This window comes from Pipistrellus hanaki (assembly GCF_964339955.1).
Source record: "Pipistrellus hanaki genome assembly, chromosome: X".
Lineage (NCBI taxonomy): Eukaryota > Metazoa > Chordata > Mammalia > Chiroptera > Vespertilionidae > Pipistrellus > Pipistrellus hanaki.
Genome location: NC_140524.1, coordinates 57998942 through 58017313, shown reverse-complemented (window position 1 = coordinate 58017313; position 18372 = coordinate 57998942). Strand labels below are relative to the sequence as shown.

Here is an 18372-nt window from a genome sequence, read left to right as displayed (position 1 = left end):
TATATTCTATTAACCATCTTCATTGCTCTCTGTAGGTCACACCCCCATCCTACACTGCTCTGGCCCTACTACTCATGATAATTATACTTGCCTTGCTTCTGATGGTAACACAGGGAGTCCATTCTGTAATGGAATCTCCCATTGTCACAGCTGAGCTTCTCAGTAATGTTCTTTATTGTTTGAAAAATGATGTTTCTTCCAGCCCTCCAATGGAGCATAATAGTCTGATAGGTTTCCTGGCCTTACCTAATATATCTACTGTAATATGCTTAATTCTCTAAGCCTTTGATACATTCTTTCATGTTTTTCCATGGCTGTTTTGCTATTTCTACTTCAATTAATGAGGCTAATTGTTTTCTTCATATTTCTAAGAGCCATTCTAGTATCCTGGTAATATCATCTATTTTCATAGATCAGGAGTCAGCAAACTTTTTTTTCTGTAAAGGGTCAGATAGTTAATATTTTAGGCTCTTCAGGCTATACAGTCTCTGGCTAAAGAAAATTTTATTTACAAAAAGAGGAGTGGGTGGTAGTTTGCTGACTTTTGATATAGACTATGTTCTTGGATAGTTCTCTCATTTTGATAAATTCTCTCTCATTCAAATTTACATTTCATTCTCCTTGATTTAGTATTCTCAGAATGCAGGACCATACACACTACCCTGGCCACTGCCAATATAACAATTAGGTCCTGCAGCTCCTTTGGGGTATGTTCTCTGTTTCCTCCTATTAGGCTCAGCATTTCTCTGGCAAAGTCATGCTGTGCCTTAACACTAATAATTGACATGATGGTCAGGAGAGATGGGTAGGATATCAATGGCAGACTACATCTTCTAGAAGTCAACATATCTCCAGTCAAATTAGTATGAGGCAGAGAATCTACAAATGCAAATGGCTAAACAGCCATGAATAAAATAAAATTTAAGCACTCAGCCTATAAGCCTTGCTATGGTGTATAAATTAGCAAAATATATTGTATATATAAAAGTTGTCATAAGATTACTATATCTTCATTTCCACATCTGAAATATATAGTGCCAATCTTATTCAAAATAATAAAGGAAGCAAAATATCACTAACACTCCAATTTCTGCAACCTTTTCCCCTCTTGAGAACAGGGAATCCCTATTTTACCTTTCCCCACAACTTAATCTCAGGTACCCAGTGTCATCCATGATGCTTTTTCCTCTTTCTCCCAAGAAGGAATTTTATCAAGGAGCTTCACTGGGATGCAATTGACTGATGAGCCTTATTTCAAACACATATTTAATATATCTGCGCACCTACTTTGTGATGGTTTTCTATATATGAGGACTATAACATAGTATGGAACAGATAGAGGAAATCCTTAACTTTCTAATTTATATAGGGGTAACATAAAATAAAATTGCATATACAAATTAAAATAGATCCAGAGACATGGAAGTATGGGACAGACTGATGAATCTCAGAGGTAAGACAAGGGCAGGAGGTGGTTAAACTAATAACTTATAAGCATATATGCATAAGCCATGTACACAGACAACAATGCGGTGAAGGCCTGGGGGCGGGAGGGAGAGGAGTGCAGGGGGTTAATGAGGTGGGGGGCATCTACAATACTTTCAACAATAAACTAAACAATTTTTCAGAGATCAAAGAGTGTTATAAAGCAAGAGTGTTTGGAGGTGATCAACTTCAGTTAAATTATTTGTGTTTGGAGGTGGAGATCAACTTCAGTTAAACTATTCAAGCAAGGCTTGTTAGCTGAAGCCCGAATAATGCTGAATATTTTCCAGGAGATAGTATAGAAAATGAAAAGCATTCTGAAATTCATCCAGCATATTTAAGGCTTATGAGAAGGCCACTGTGGCTAGAGTGAAGTTGGAGAGGTAGGGGCCAGATCATCTTGAACTGTGTTAATAAAGAGTTGTAATACTTTAATAATTGTAATTAGAAGCCTTTGGAAGATTTTTCCATGTAAATAATATAATATTATTGTTTGGAAATATTATTGTCTCCACCATATGGAGGATGAAAGCAATAGTAGAAGAAGAGTCATGTGAGGGTGCTGCTGTAGTCTCAGTGAGAGATTTTTGGGACCCTCCAACTCAGATGGTAACTGAGTGGAGAGAAGTAGATTAATATTTTTAGGAATATGTTCACTGTCAATAGGGAACAAAGCTCTAACTATGATGGATAAAGCAATAAGTGTATAGTAGAAAGAACCAGCCACTGGTGGATGGACATATTTTCGGGTTAACAGAAAATACCCAATCCCTATGAAATTTTATCATAGAGGAAGCTATACACAATCTTGAGAACTTCAAAACAGAAGTATGAATCTGAAAGTTTTTGAAAATATATTTGTGGTGATTTTTTCTTACTAAATCTTTAGAAGAAATTCATATCAGATTTTGAGTAGGAATATTGCATTACAAAATATTTGTAGTCTTTTCCGCCCGACTGTTGCCGCCATCATGGACACGAGTCGCGTGCAGCCTATCAAGCTGGCCAGGGTGACCAAGGTGCTGGGCAGGACCGGCTCCCAGGGACAGTGCACGCAGGTCCGCGTGGAGTTCATGGACGACACGAGCCGCTCCATCATCCGCAACGTGAAGGGCCCTGTGCGCGAGGGCGACGTGCTCACCCTATTGGAGTCCGAGCGAGAGGCCCGGAGGCTGCGCTGAACTTGTGTCTGGGTCCTGGCTGGCTGGCTGGGTGAACACAGAGCCCAGGGGAAGATGCGCCACTGTTAATAAAGTGTTTGTATAAAAAAAAAAAAAAAAAAAAAAAAAAAAAAAAAAAAAAAAAAACAAAATATTTGTAGTAAAATTGTTAGAACCAACTGGGTAAACAACTTTCTGCTCTAAAAAATGACATTCAATCCTTAAAAATATTAAATATTATGAAAGATTTTTCCACATTTTTCAAAATACAAATGTTTATAATTTTAATATACTGTTCTTTTTATGTTTTAAAATTCTAAACCTTTGGTTTTTCTGAACTCCTACAATCATCAGAGTTTAACTAAATTTCCAAAAGAACATGGTACTTTATATGGCATTTCCAAAAACTAATCTATTTTCTCTACATGTGCTGCTTATTATTATCAGGTAGCATTTTATGTTGAGTTCAGATATGTATCTATACTATGGACTCTTGCCTCATATTCTATAAATTTGTCGCAAAATAACTCTGGGGCTTGCCAGGGTTCCAAATTTGAACATTTTTTTTTCTTATACAAAAGTACCTGTAAGAATGGTTAAATATCTAAGTCAAGGAAAGGAAAATGTTTTATCTCATTAAACTAAAGATTTTGATAACTTAGGGGACCAGAAATGTAAGAACAGTTGGATAAGAAAAGTGAATATGGAAAGTTGAAATCAGGAGTGTGGTCAATATTACTGGCTTATCCAGACTGGTGAAAATACCATGACAAATTGTATAGGGTCAAATAGTGGTTTGAGAAAGGACTTTGGAATAAGGCAAAATATAGTGGAGTCCTGACTGTGCTGTGTACCAGCTATGTAAAATTTAATAAGTGTCTTAAACTTTCTGTGCCTTAACTTTTTAGTGCCTATAATAGGAATTCAGTTATATACTTAATAATTCATTTTATAGATGTTTGTAAACATTCCAGACACTCTTATTTATTGACACTGAGATTCACTGGTAAACCGACAATATTCCTATTGTCCTGTAGGTTGCTTCTAGGGGATAAAAATATGGATAAAAGACTTAAATGTAAGACAGGGAAGCATAAAAAAATCTTAGAAGAATTGATAGGCAGAAAAATATCAGACATAGCAATATCTTTACTGATACAGCTCCTGGGAAAATGGAAACTAAGGAGAAAATAAACAAATGGGACTATATCAAAATAAAAACTTCTGCACATCAAAATAAACCATCAACAAAACAGCAAGAGATCCCACTGCATGGGAGAACATCTTTGCCAGTGTTATATCTGATAAGAGTTTAGTATCCAAAATTTACAGGGAACACATCCTACCAAATGAAAGAGTAATATGTAAATTGACCATCACTCCAAGACACAGGATGGCAGACCCCATGTGGTCAAAGATGGCTGCCCCCATGTGGACACAAGATGGCCCTCCATGGGAAGGCAGTTAAGGGTGACTGGGCTGGCAGAAGAGGGCAGTTAGGGATGACAAGGTCAGTAGAGGAGGGCAGTTGGGGGAGACCAGGCCAGCATGGGAGGACAGTTGGGAGGGACCAGGCCTACAAGGGAGGACAGTGGGGGGATACCCAGCCTGGAAGGGAGTGCAGTTGGGGGGAACCAGTCCAGCAGGGGAGGGCAGTTGTGGGGGGGACCAGATATGTAGGGGAGGGCAATTGGGGGGGACCAGGCCTGCAGGGAAGGGAAGTTGGGGGCAACGAGGACTGTAGGGGAGGACAGTTAGAGGTGACCAGGCTGGCATGGGAGGGCAGTTAGGGGTAATTGGGCCAGCAGGGAAGCAGTTAGGCTGGCACAGCAGTGGTTAGGGGATGATCAGGCTGGCAGGCAGAAGTGGTAAGAGGCAATAAGGCAGGCAGGCAGGCAAGTGGTAGAGAGCTAGAAGTCTTGGATTGTGAGAGGGATGTTCAACTTCCTGTTTAGGCCGGATCCCACTGGAATCAGGCCTAATGGGCAGTGGGACATCCCTCAAGAGATCCCAGATTGGAGAGAGTGCAGGCTGAGCTAAGGGACAGACCCCGCCCCATGCACAAATTTCATGCACCAGGCCTCTAGTATAATTTAATAAAGGGAAGATAAACAGTCCAATTTTTAAAAAATGGCAAATGATCTAAAAAGATGACATATAGAAGGCTGAGAGTCATATGAAAAGATGCTCAAAGTCACTAATCATCCGAAAGATGTAAATCAAAACAACAATGCGATACCATCTTACACCTGTCAGAACGGTTATCATCAACAAATTAAGAAACAACAAGTGCTGGCTAGGACATAAACAAAAGGAGCCCTCATGCACTGCTGGTGGAAATGCAGACTGGTGTAGCCACTGTGGAAAACAGTATGGAGTTTCCTCAAAAAACTAAAAATGGAACTGCCACTTGACCTAGTAATCCCACTTCTAGGAATATATCCCAAGAAACCAGAAGCACCAATCAGAAATTACATATGCACTCCTACGTTCATAGCAGCACAATTTACAATAGCTATGATTTGGAAACAACTTAAGTGCCATCTGCAGATGAGTGGATTAAAAAATGGTGGTACACAATGGAACACTATGCTGAAGTAAAAAATAACTCTTACCATTTCCAACAGTGTGGATGGACCTGGAAAGCATTATGCTAAGTAAAATAAGCTAGTAGAAGAAAGATAAATATCACATGATCTCACTCATTTTTGAACTATAATGAACAATATAAACTGATAAACAAAAAGAGATCCAGAGACATAGAAGCATCGATCAGACCTTGCAATCTCAGAGGGATGAAGGGATGGGGTGGGATAAGAGATTAACTGAAGGATTTGTATGCATGCAGATAAGCATAAACCATGGACACAGACAGTAGGGGGCGTGGGTGAGGGCATGTGATGGGGGGGGTGGTCAGGGAGAGATCAATGGAAGAAAAAGGAAACATGTATAATAGTTTATACAAATAATTTAAAAAGATCCTTTGAAAGAAATTAATCTGTAAAAAAATAATAAAGTCATCTCTAGTTTGAAAACAAAAATGCCACTTTATAGTGTTTATGTAAAACAAAATGAGATAAAGCATATGAAACACTTTACAGACCGCCTGGTATATCATAGCCATACAACACATCTATAGTTTTATTCATAAGCCATTTTATGGGAAAAAAAAATTCCTTTTGGGATGAGATAATATGTGTATTGTAAAAATGTTTTGTGGTTTTAGAACTGAGAGAAGCTGGTATTCATTTCAACAGAAACAAGACTGCTTCCTACTTCCTAAGACTTTTGTTTACAAAGGGGAAAGGAAAAAGCTGAATTAGAATATAAAACTTTGTAAAACTATGCCATCATATAAACATTTTCAACAAATTTTGATAAAGATAGAAGAGTTAGAAGAAATTAATAATCTAAGATAAAAATAAATAGCACTTTAGCTCTGACATGGTGGCTCAATTTGTTGGAGTGTAGTCCAATACATCAGGGGGTTGTGGGTTCAATCCCTTGTAGAAGTGCATCTGGGAAGTGGCTGATCTCTCTCTCTCTCTCTCTCTCTCTCTCTCTCTCTCTCTCTCTCTCTCTTGCTCCTTCCTCTTTCTCTAAAGATCAATAAAAAACAAATATATTTTTTTAAGTAAGGAAAACCTATAAAGAAAATTATAACATCTTACATTTTTAAGACAGGACAGCTTAAAATGACTTGGCAATTATTTTTCTTAAATTATTGTTCTTCCCATACTTAAAACCTTCCAATAGTTTTCCATTTAATTAAGAATAAAATCCAAAGTCTATGCATTAGTCTACAGTGTCCAATTTAACCTAGCCCCTACCAACTTCTACATCATTGTCTCTACCACTCCACCCTTTGCTTACTTGTTCATCCTAATATATGTAAAATATGCTCCTGGGCTTTGATACTTGCTGTTCCCTGCATCTGGAACACTTTACTCCAATATTCTCATTGTTGTTTCACTTTGTTCACATTTCTGTTAAAGTACTCCTCAGAGGAGCCATTCCTATACGTTTTGTAAAATAGCTCCCAGTCACTATTTCTTATCCGTCTCTATAGTTTCATAGTTCTTATCATCACATGAAACATATGTGTATATACCTATATATTTGTTTGTTCATATGTGTGTGTATATAATGTGTGTATCATTTTTATTATTTATTTATTTGAGAGCATCATTATGTCCATCATTTTGTCACTAGACTCCTGGAAAAATGCCTGGAATATTGCAGACATTAGGCAAAAAAATTTTGGAATAAATGTAGAGTTGAATGAGGAGTGAGTCTGTTTTGCCTATAATCATTGGCTAAAGAATAAATTTGGTGATCAGAGGTATATAAAGAATGGATTAATCAGCACCTAAGAGGATTTATTAAGCAACACAGCTCTGTTTTAGTGATGCTTATATCTCCGGCTTCCTCTTTCCCTGCTCTTATTTTCCTATGCAATTGAATCCTTGAATAATAGATTGTGGTCACTGTTCATGTACTCACACTGAAGTCATTTAAACTAGACAGTTTTATAGTTAAGAAAAATCTTTCCTTAAATGTAAAGTGAGATATCATTATGTCTAAAAATATGTTCTTTACCGTGAGTTATAAACTTAAATCACCAGGGAATTAGAAATGGTAAGATAATTTGTTTAGATTCTATATGGCAATTCCCTGGGGCTTGGATTGAAATATCTAAATAAAGTGCATTTATGTGGTACCTCTTAAAGTTAATGCATGGTTTAGTAGCTGTCAGTGATCTTTAATATGCAATTACTTTAGCTTATGTGCTTGGGAATTTAATATTCTAAATTGTGCTTGGGACATTTTTAGAGCTATATAATTTCATGAAGACATATATTTAATAGTAACATATTGGTATCTACTATTCTGGGTGGTGCTTTTTGAAATATGTGATTTGAGATTGATTTTAAAGTTTTGTACACTCTACACTTATTTTCTCACATTATATATTAAATTTTGTTTTTAGCCCTGGCTGTCTAACTCAGTTGATTAGAGCATAGTCCTGATCCACCAAGGTTGTGGGTTCAATCCTCAGTCAGGGCACACACAAGAAACAACCAATGAATCCATAAATAAGTGTAACAATAAACCAATCTCTCTCTCGCTCTCTCTCTCTCTCTCTCTCTCTCTCTCTCTCTCTCTCCCTCTCTCTCATCAATTTTAAAACTTTGTAGTATGTCTTTTAGTTTGTCTCCAAAATATATATCATTTAATATATAGTTAGCTTACTTCTTTCACCCCATTACCCTTATTTATTTTCCCTGGGGACTTTAAATATGCAAAATGAGCCAAATGCCTTACTTTTATAAGTATTACAGTTTGAATAATAACAATAAAAAATGTAGCATTGCAAGAATTAACAAATGGGGATTAGGAAAACATTCAAAGAAAACCACCTAGACTTTAGGTATGAATCCAGTATCTAGTGGCCAGATAAATTATTGAGATAAATTATTTAACCTTCCTGAATTAAAAATGATTAAATCTTTCTTGACTAAGTCAACAGATTCTTGTAAGAATCAAGAGTGCTAAAATAAGTGAATGGTTAATATAGTTTAAGACAATGAAAATGGGAAATGCCACAAACTTATAGAAAAAAAACACGTTAATTTACATAAAGACTTAAAAACAAACTAATTATCTTAATAAGTATTTTTAATGCATTAGTATTCTCCTGACACTGTGCAGGAGTCAGACATAGACCTTCTCCAAAGGAACCCACAGAGTTTGAAGGAGTTATTCAACTAAATAGATAATAATGAAACCATATGAAATCCCTTGATTTAGATGCCCATCCTTTACAGTGACATGATACTGTGTGTATGTCTATATCTGAACTAACTTTTAAGGATTAGAAGAGGGAGATAAGCTTATGAAAAATTAGAAGAAAGCAGTGGCCAGAGAAGTATGAGGCGAATCCGGTGAGTTTGAGGTCACAGAAGCAAAGGAAGAACAATTAATGCAGGTATCATCATTAGGTATGGGAAAGAGGACCATCAGGGTAAATTCTAGAAAATGCCCACTGGATTTGGCAATTAGGGGGTTAATGGGGAGTTCACCTAGTCTAGTTTTAATAGAATGTTGGAAACAGAAAAAAATTACAGTAGACTGATAATCTAGGAAAAATATAAAAATGTATAGGCATTTTATGCAGATTATTCTTTAAAATCTTAGTTAAGAGCAAACAAGTTTGGGTCATGGCCCAAAAGAGGTCACGGATCAAGGGATGTCCACAAAATCTTTTATGTTTAATTTGGATTGGCCTTAGATAGAAGTAAAGAAATCATTATTTTTTCTTAATCTAGAGAATTATATATTAATTGCAGTGGTTTTAGATATGAGAAAATTTGTAGACAGAGAAATAGGAGCTTGAGAAAATCATGACTTAACACCTCATATTCCTCAGTGAAAAAGGAGGATATCTGCTCCTACAATTTAGCATAGAAATTGAATTGGAGTCTGAGAATAGTGAATCATTAAAATGTTTTCTGAGAGGACTCAATAATGATAAAATATTTTTTAGTTTCTATTTTATTATGTTTTTATTGATTTCAGAGAGGAAGTGAGAAGGAGAGAGATACAAATATCAATGATGAGAGAGAATCATTGACCAGCTCCTCCTGAACACCATCTACTGGGGATAGAGCCTGCAACCCAGGCATGTGCCCTTGACAGAAATCAAACTTAGGAACCTTCAGTCCACAGGCGAAGGCTCTGTCCACCAAACCAAACCAGCTAGGGCTTGGTTTATATATTTTTATGAAAATTCCATCGATTCTAGAGTATCTTGTAGTGTAGTGAAGAAGGGATCAGTGTATTTATAGGTACTGCATACTGTATAACCTAGTACTAATTTACCACATGCAATAATAAAATTAGAACCTTAGGCTGAAATTCCAAATAGCACATTTTAACGTCCTTCTATAACACCCTTCTATTATATAATCCAGCATCATATTTTCCTCTTTTGTCTTAAAGAAATTGTACTGCCCATGACACACCTATCCAAAATATAAGCAACTTTTGTTTTCTCACAGACAGGCTGCAGACTGGGAGAAAATATTTGCAAAAGGCACATTAGATAAAGAACTGTTATCCAAAATATACAAAGAATGCTTAAAAATCTACAATAAGTAAACAATCAACCTAATTTAAAATGGGCAAAAGGCCTTAGCAGACACCACATTAAACAATATATAGATGGCAAATAAGCATATGAAAAGTTGCTCTACATCAGATGTCACCAGGAAAAAGCTAATCAGAACAACAATGAGCCCTAGCTGGTTTGGCTCAGTGGATACAAAATTGGCCTGCGGACTGAAAGGTCCCAGGTTTGATTCCAGTCAAGGGCACATACCCAAGTTGCAGGCTTGATGCCCAGTAGGGGGTGTGCAGGAGGCAGCCTATCAACGATTCTCTCATCATTGATGTTTCTATCTTTTCCTCTCTCCTTTCCTCTCTGAAATAAATAAAAATATTTTTGTGAAACAATAACAATAATGAGATACCACCACATACTTATCTATTAGAATGATCAAAATTCAGAACATTGGCAACACCAAATACTAATGGGGATGTGGAGTAAAAGGTCCTCTCATTTTGCTGGTGGATATGCAAAATGGTATGGCCACTTTGGAAGAAAATTTGGTGCTTTCCTACAAACTAAACATATTCTTACTATATAAATCCAACAATCAAGTTCCTTTGTATCTACCCAAAGGAGTGGAAAACATATCCACACAAAGTCCTGTATATGGATGTTTATAGCAGCTTTATTTATAACTAGATTCCCGGTGCATGAAAATTCATGCACTCAAGTGGGATCCCTCAGCCTTGCCTTCCCCCTTTCACAGTCCGGGAATCCTCAGGGGCAGGAGGCAACCCAGCAATTAGGGGAAGGCGATGCCTCATCACACCTCTGCTGCAGCCACTGCTGGCAGCGCAACCCTTGGCTAGCCTGATTACCTGCACCTCAGGCAGCCCTGGGCAGCTGGGCAGCAGCCATCCTAGGCTTGCCTTCCTCAGGCTGGCCCTAAGTGGCTGGGATCTGAGGGGACTGGGCAACTCTTGAGGCAGGTGCCTTGGCAGGCCTAAGGGGATGGTGTGCTGCCATCTTGCAGCTGTGGGCATCACCATCTTTTAGATCATGGTAGTAAATTAGCATATTCCCTCCTTATTGGCTGTGGGTGCTGCCATCTTTGGAATGGTGTGAGGGTCAATTAGCATATCCCCTCTTTATTATATAGGATTCACAAAAGTTGGAAACAACTGAGATGTTTTTTAATAAGTGAATAGATAAATAAACTGTGATACATCCACAGAATGGAATATTGTTCAGGAATAAAAATAAATGAGCTTTTATACAATGAAAAGACATGGGAGAACCTTAAATATATATTACTAATTGAAAGAAACCAATTTGAAAGGGTACAGGCTATGTGATTCCAACTATATGTCATTCTGGTAAGGGCAAAACTCTGGAGACAATAAAAAGATCAGTAGTTACCCTGGATGCAGGGGAGGATAGAGATAAATAGTCAGAGCACAGAGGATTTTTAAGGCAGTGAAAATATTCTTTATAATATTATATTAATAGATATATGTCATTATACATTTTATACAATACCAAGAATGAACCATAAGGTAAACTATGGACATTAGGTTAATATGGTGTGTCAAAGAAGGTTATTCCTTGTTTTTTTGTTTTGTTTTGTTTTGTTTTAAAGTCCATTCTGGTAAGTTGATTAGGGATGTTGGTGAAAAGGAAGGCTATACATGTGTGAGGCAGGGGATGAATAGGATATCTCTGTACCTTCCTCTCTACTTTTTTGTTAACATGAAACTATTCTAAAAATTGAGTATTACAAATTAAATAGATTGATTTGTGAATATGAACCAACTGATTTAATCTCATGATCTGATTGCATTCCCTTTGGCTATTGTAATTTTTCCCTGGAACCTGCATTCTAAGTACACTTGGCATTGAAAATTGGCCTTTATTCCCAGAAAGATATCCAACCTTTTTAACAACACACTTGGATACCATCAGATTTAACACTAATTTAACTAATAAGGGTCTATAATGTTAATTACATCTTCAAAGTCCTCTGTCATATAAGATAAAAATTGTTTCAAGGATTGAAATGGTCATCTTCGGGTTACCCTTTTGCATATCACACCTGGTCAACATGAATGACTGATACTTCTCTACCAATAACAGCCTTATCTTTGTTCTAGTCTTCCCTCCTGCACTCTCTCCAATCTGGTACCCCTTGAGAAATGTCCAACTGCCTGTTTAGGTTGGGCCTAAATGAGTAGTTAGACATCTCTCTCACAATCCAGGACTGCTGGCTCCCAGCTGCTCACCTGCCTGCCTGCCCCCTAACTGCTTTTGCCTGCCAGCCTGATCGACGCCTAACTGTTCCCCTGCAGGCCAAGCCCCCCCCCCAACTGTCCTCCCCTGCTGGCCTTATCCTTCCCAACTGCCCTCCCCTGCCGGCCTGGTTGCCCCCAGCTGCCCTGCCCTGCAAACCTGGTTGTCCCTAACTGCCCTCCCTTGACAACCTGATAGCCTACAACTGCTCTGTCCTGCTGGCCATCTTGTGGTAGCCATCTTGTGTCCACATGGGGGCAGCCATCTTGTGTGCTGGAGTGATAGTCAATTTGCATATTACCTCTTTATTAGATAGAAGATCCTCAGACACTGACAGCATTTAATTCAGAGGAAAGCTCCTCTTTTTTAATCAGCTACCCAAACCTCATGATATCTAACAAGAGCCCAAATCTTTTAGTGTCTTACCCATTCAGTCTGCTATAGTAAGATACCAGTGGGTAGCTTATTAATAACAAATTTATTTCTCACAGTTCTTTGGCTGAAAGTTTGAGATCAGGGTGCTAGCATGGTGAGGTGATGGCACTCTTATTCATTGCAGACTATAGTCTTACTTTAATGGAAATGACAAAAGAACTTCATGGGATCTCATTTATAAGAACAATAATTGAATGCCTATGGGCTCCCCCTCATGACCTAATAATATCCCCAAGGCCCCACATTTAGAACCATTATATTGGATGTTAGGATTCTAACATGTGAATTTTGGAGAACATAAATATTTGGACCATAGCACTAGGATCGCCAGATAAAATGCAGAATGCCCATTTAAATTTGAATTTCAGGTAAATAACTTTGTAATATAAGTATGTACCAGATATTACATTGAACATATTTATAACATTTTTTTTGTTTACATGAAATTCAAATTTAACTGGGTATTCTGTATTTTTATTTGCTAAATCCAGAAAATCTCTGAGATACCCCATGGTTCTAGAAGTTGTACATTCTCTCTTATTGCAACGAGTGACAAAATCAACTTTCCTACTACATGTGTCTTCCTAGTGATCTTTGGTTAAAGAAAACTGATATAATCAACAGGCCATGTTTACAATATGCCAGTGTGCTTGGAGTTTTGGGTAGAATAAAATTATTTTAGTTCATTTAGTGTCTAATTTATGATAAAGTTGTTAAGATGCAGTGTTGGGGGTTTTGCTTCTAGCTATAATGGAGTAATAGGAATTATATTTACCTTCCCAACTAAAAACACATTGTATGTAAAAGATAGAGAGGGAGAAGGAAGGAAGGAGAGAGAGAGAGAGAGAGAGAGAGAGAGAGAGAGAGAGAGAGAGAGACAGAGATGATTTTTAAGACACTGCTTGTCAAGATATAAAGGACAGTGATCCATGAGATAACAAAAAAAAAAAGAGGTTAAAGTGATAATTATCATGGTCTCCATGAAAAGAGCATCTATCTTCAGAGGTCTTCAAACTACGGCCCGCGGGCCACATGCGGCCCTCAGAGGAGTCTGATCCGGCCCGCCAGGTTTTTTGGGCAGTAAGCGCAGCCGAGGTGTTACAGTAAGAATTAGTAGTTCATATAGTCTGGCCCTCCAGCTCTCTGAGGGACCGTGATCTGGCCCCCACTTTAAAAAGTTTGAGGACCCCTGAAAGTGCTTGGAGTGTAAACACACAGGTCAGAGTACCAGAGAGAAGTTATCTGACAAAAAGAAAAACTTGAATATCTACAGAGCATTCCATTTGGGTATACAGCCAAGTACTGATCACAATTGATGTGTAAGTACAAAATAGGCAAGACTGGGGAAATATCAATATGAAATTATTAGAAGGAAGCTGCCCAGCATTTATGCAGGGCCAGAAACATTGCCTGTTCCCACAAGCCAGATTGGAAAAACTCAACGCATGTAGTCATGAATACTCAGAAGCATGGTGCCTCAGCATTGTGGACAATGATTATCCATAGATAACTGCTGCTCTGGTCCATCGTAACAAATGTTAAAAGCAAGACTCAAAAGAGTCTAACTATTTTCAATAAATTTAAAACTTCATGTTAGAACAAAGCTAAATATTTTTAAGAATGCAAATATATCAACATTCTGCAAGTTAAATTCACAGAATTCAATGAACACCCCTAATGTAAAGAAGTGGGAAAATATGACCTGTTGGGAGCTGTGGAAAATTTTAACTCCTGTGAATCAGGAAGCTCAAAACAGCCTACATCCTGGTTCTACTTCCTGGTTTTCAGCCAGTAAACCGTTGCCGATTGAATCAGAGCCCGAGCCCGCCCTAGTAGCTAAAAGTTAGAGTGCTGCCCTAGCAGTTAGCCAATCCTGTGTTGCCAGATACCTTACCACCTTGTCACTCAGTGCCTAAACCAATTATACACTGCCAAATACCCCGCTGTGTAGGCAACCCTGCCCCCCTTTGTTCCTGCTGTATATATACTGCTGTTCCAAAAATAAAATTTGAGGCTTGATCAGAACTCTGTCTTGCCTCCATTTCTCCGTGTCTCCTGTCCTTTCTTTCATCCTCCACAGGTTCTCCCTCTCCTCCCGTTGTTGTGCCCCTCGGGACGGGGCAATGACCCATAATGAAGAGAATAATCAATTAATGGAAAACAACCAAGACCTGACACAGGTGGTAGAATTAACAGAGAAGGGTATTAACCACTAATATAACTGTATTGCATATGTTTAAAAGTTAAGTAGACACATGAAAGACCCAAATCCAACTTTAGATTACAATATCTGACATAAGAAATGCACTGGTTACTACAATATTAATGCTATTAAACAGAGCAGAAGAAAAGATTAGTGAACTTTAGCACCTAGCAATAGAAATGACCGGAAATAAAATGCAGAGAAATAAGAATAAAATAAAATGAGCACAGCATCAGTGCACTGTGGTAGAACTTTAATTGTGTTACATCTTAATATGCATGATACTGACATTTTCAAAGGAGTGGAGAAGTGGAAACATGCAAAGTATTTAAGGAAATAATGGCTGAAATTTTCCAATTTATAAATTTATATATCCCAGAAGTTTAACAAAACTATAAAAAAAAATAAATAAAGAAGACTACCTCAAAATACATCACAGTCAAATTGCTCAAAACAGTGACAAAGAAAAAAAATTAAAATTATCTAGAAGTAAAAAGACATGTTTGGACAGAGGAAGAAAAGTAAGGGGCATCATATTCTCTGTTGAAAAAAAAAATGTTAGTAAAAAGCAGTGAAATAACTTCTTTAAAGTACTGAAATGAGACATAAAACTATAAAACTGTCAATCCAGATTTTTTTATTTATTTAGGTAAAGTATCTTCTTAAAATGAAGGTAAAATAAAGACATTTTATGGTCTTGAAAAATAAAATGATTCATCATCCACAAACCCACATTACAAAAAAAAAAAAAGCTAAATGAAATTTTCAAGTTGAAGGAAACTGATACCAAATGGAAATATCGATCAACATAAAAGAATGAAGAGCATTAGAAATGGCAATTACAGCAGTAAATATAAAACAGTGTTTTATTATTATTTAAATCTCTATAAAATATAACTGGCTATTTAAACAAACAAGCAAAATAATAATTGAATTTGGGATGAAAATAATAGTACAAAGCCTAGGAGGGAAAGATTGGAAGTGAACTTCAGAAAATGTTTATGTTATATGTGAATTGGTATAGTATCATTGAAAATGGACTGTAACAAGTTAATGATTTATACTATAAAACCTAAAGACAACACTAAAATAAAAATACAGAACTATTGTTAATACACTAAAAGATGATGATAAAAGTTAATCATAAAAATGATCAATTAGCCCCAAAGGAGACAAAACTGTAGGAAAAGGAGTACAAAGAATAGATGGGACAAACAAATAGAAAGTTGGTAAATTCAAACCTAATCACAAGAAACATGTTAAATGTAAATAATTAAACACCTCTTATTAAAAGAAAGAGACTGTCAGATTGGATGAAAAAGGTGATCCAGTACATGTATATGCATGTATACATACATATGTATATATACATATATATCCATATGTATATACTAGAGGCTCAGTGCACAAGTTCGTGCATGGGTGGGGTCCAGCTGGCCAGGCCCCAATTGGGGCAGATAGGGTTGGGCCTGTTGGGACGAGGAGATGGCCGGAGGTTGGACAGCAGACCCGCCCCAATTGGGACCTTATCAGAGCCAGGCCAGCTGGGGGGAGGGGCCACAGATGATTGACCAGTGGGCCCCACAAACTATTGAGATGGGAGAACCTATAGGGAATGGGGCTGGCCATGGGGCGGGGCCATGGGCTGTGGGCTGGCCAGCCCCACCCCTAAATGGGGTATGGGGGACCAATCAGCAGCTAGTGGCCTGGGGGAGGGGCTGGCCCAGCCCCTTATCAAAGTGGGGGTCTGATTGGGGTGGTGAATGTCCATTGGGGGTGAGGCCAGCAAGGGGGAGGGGCCTCAGACATTTGGCTAGCTGGCCTTGCCCATGATCAGAGTGGGGGGCCAATCTGGGGTGGGGCTGGCTGGGGGGAAGGGCTGCAGGAGATTGGCTGGCAGGCCCCACCCCCTATTGGGGTGGGGGGTGTGATTAGGAGTGGGGCTGGCTGGAGGAAGAGGCTGAGGACTGGTCAGGGTGGGGTTGGCTTATTGGGGTCTGGGCCAGCTAGGGGTTGGGGGAAGGGACATGGGGTGTTTGGCCAGCCATCTTACCCTAGATCAGGGTGGGAGCATCTGATCAGGGGCAGGCCAGCTGGGAGGAGGGTCCACAGGAGGTTGGTCACAGGCCTTGCCTCCTGATTGGGCCAGTTCACTGGCTGCAGTGGTGTCATAGTGACCAGTTATTCTGGTCATAATTGTGTTTCTGTCACTAGTTTTTTATATACATACTAGAGGCATGATGCACGAAGATTCATGCAAGAATGTGCCTTCCTTCCCCTGGCTGTGAGCACTGCATTTCCGCTCTGGCCATGGAGCCACCTTTCCACCTTCACACGCTGCCCAGAGGCCCAGAGCTCCTGTGTCATTCCCATGGCAACAAAGCAAGCATCCCACACTGCCCCTGGCCACTCTGCACCTGTGCATGCAAATTAACCTGCCATCTTTGTTGGGTTAATATGCATACTCACTCCTGATTGGCTGGTGGGTGCCTCGAAGGTATGGTTAATTTGCATCTTTCTATTTTATTAGTGTAGGTATATACTAGAGCACCAGTGCACAAAATTCATGCACAAAGGGAGGAGGGGTCCACCTCAGCCAAGCCTGCACCCTCTCTGATCCAGGAAACCTAAGGGGATGCCCATCATCTGTTTGGTCGTGATGGTCGCTTAGGTTTTTATTATTATAGACTAAAGGCCCAGTGCGCAGAATTCATGCACCAAGGAGGTTTCTCTCAGCCCAGCCTAAACCCTCTCCAATTGAGTGCCCCTTGGGGGGTATCTGACTGCTGGTTTAGGAGGCCTGTAGGGTCTGGCCTAAACCAGCAGTTGAATATCCTTCTCATAATCCGGGACTTCTGGCTCCTAACCGCTCACCTACCTGCCAGCCCATTGCCCCTGGCCCTTCCCCATGGCCAGCCCTACTACCAATAGGCTCCCCAACCCCAATAGTTTGTGGAGCCCGCCAGTCAATCACCCATGGTCCCTCAACCCAGCTTGTCTGGCCCTGATAAGGTCCCTAGGATTGGGCCTAAATCGGCAGTCAGAAATCCCTCTCATAATCCGGGACCACTGGCTCCTAACTGCTCATCTACCTGCCTGCCTGATCGCCCCTAACTACTCCCCTGCTGGCCTGGTCACCCTTTACTGTCCATCCTGCCACCCTGGTCATACTGAACTGCCCCCCCTGCAGGCCTGGTTGTCCCACACAGACTGCTGTTCAGTTATTTGCTCACCCCTCACTAACCCCCCTGCCGTCCTGGTTGCCCCACGCAGCCTGTTCAGTTGTCTGTTCAGTTGTGATGGTCGCTTGGGCTTTTATTATTATAGACTAGAGGCCCAGTGCAAGGAATTCATGACCTTGGGGGTTTCTCTCAGCTCAGCCTGAATACTCTCCAATAGGTTACCCTTTGGGGAATATCTGACTGCTGGTTTAGGAGGCCTGTGGGGTCTGGCCTAAACCAGCAGTCAGACATCCTTCTCACAATCTGGGACTGCTGGCTCCTAACCGCTCACCTACCTGCCTGCTTAATTGCCCCTATCCCCTCTTCCTGCCTCTGCCTCTGGGCCTCTCTCTGGGCCTGATTTGCAGCCTATGTGGCATCTGCTGATCAGCTCTTGCTATTCTCTCTCTCCAGGCCTTACCAGCAGGCATGGCAGCTGCTGATCAGGCCCCACCTCTCTCTCTCTCCAGG

General features: G+C 39.4%; 1 protein-coding gene across 1 annotated transcript; it reads left to right on the top strand.

Annotated features, from left to right (window-relative positions):
• Positions 1-2427: 2427 nt before the first annotated feature.
• On the top strand, positions 2428-2797 carry LOC311615792 (small ribosomal subunit protein eS28). Its single transcript, XM_084871226.1, has one exon. It carries the CDS (start codon positions 2457-2459, stop codon positions 2664-2666), a length of 210 nt encoding a protein of 69 aa, XP_084727352.1. The 5' UTR covers positions 2428-2456; the 3' UTR covers positions 2667-2797.
• Positions 2798-18372: the final 15575 nt, after the last annotated feature.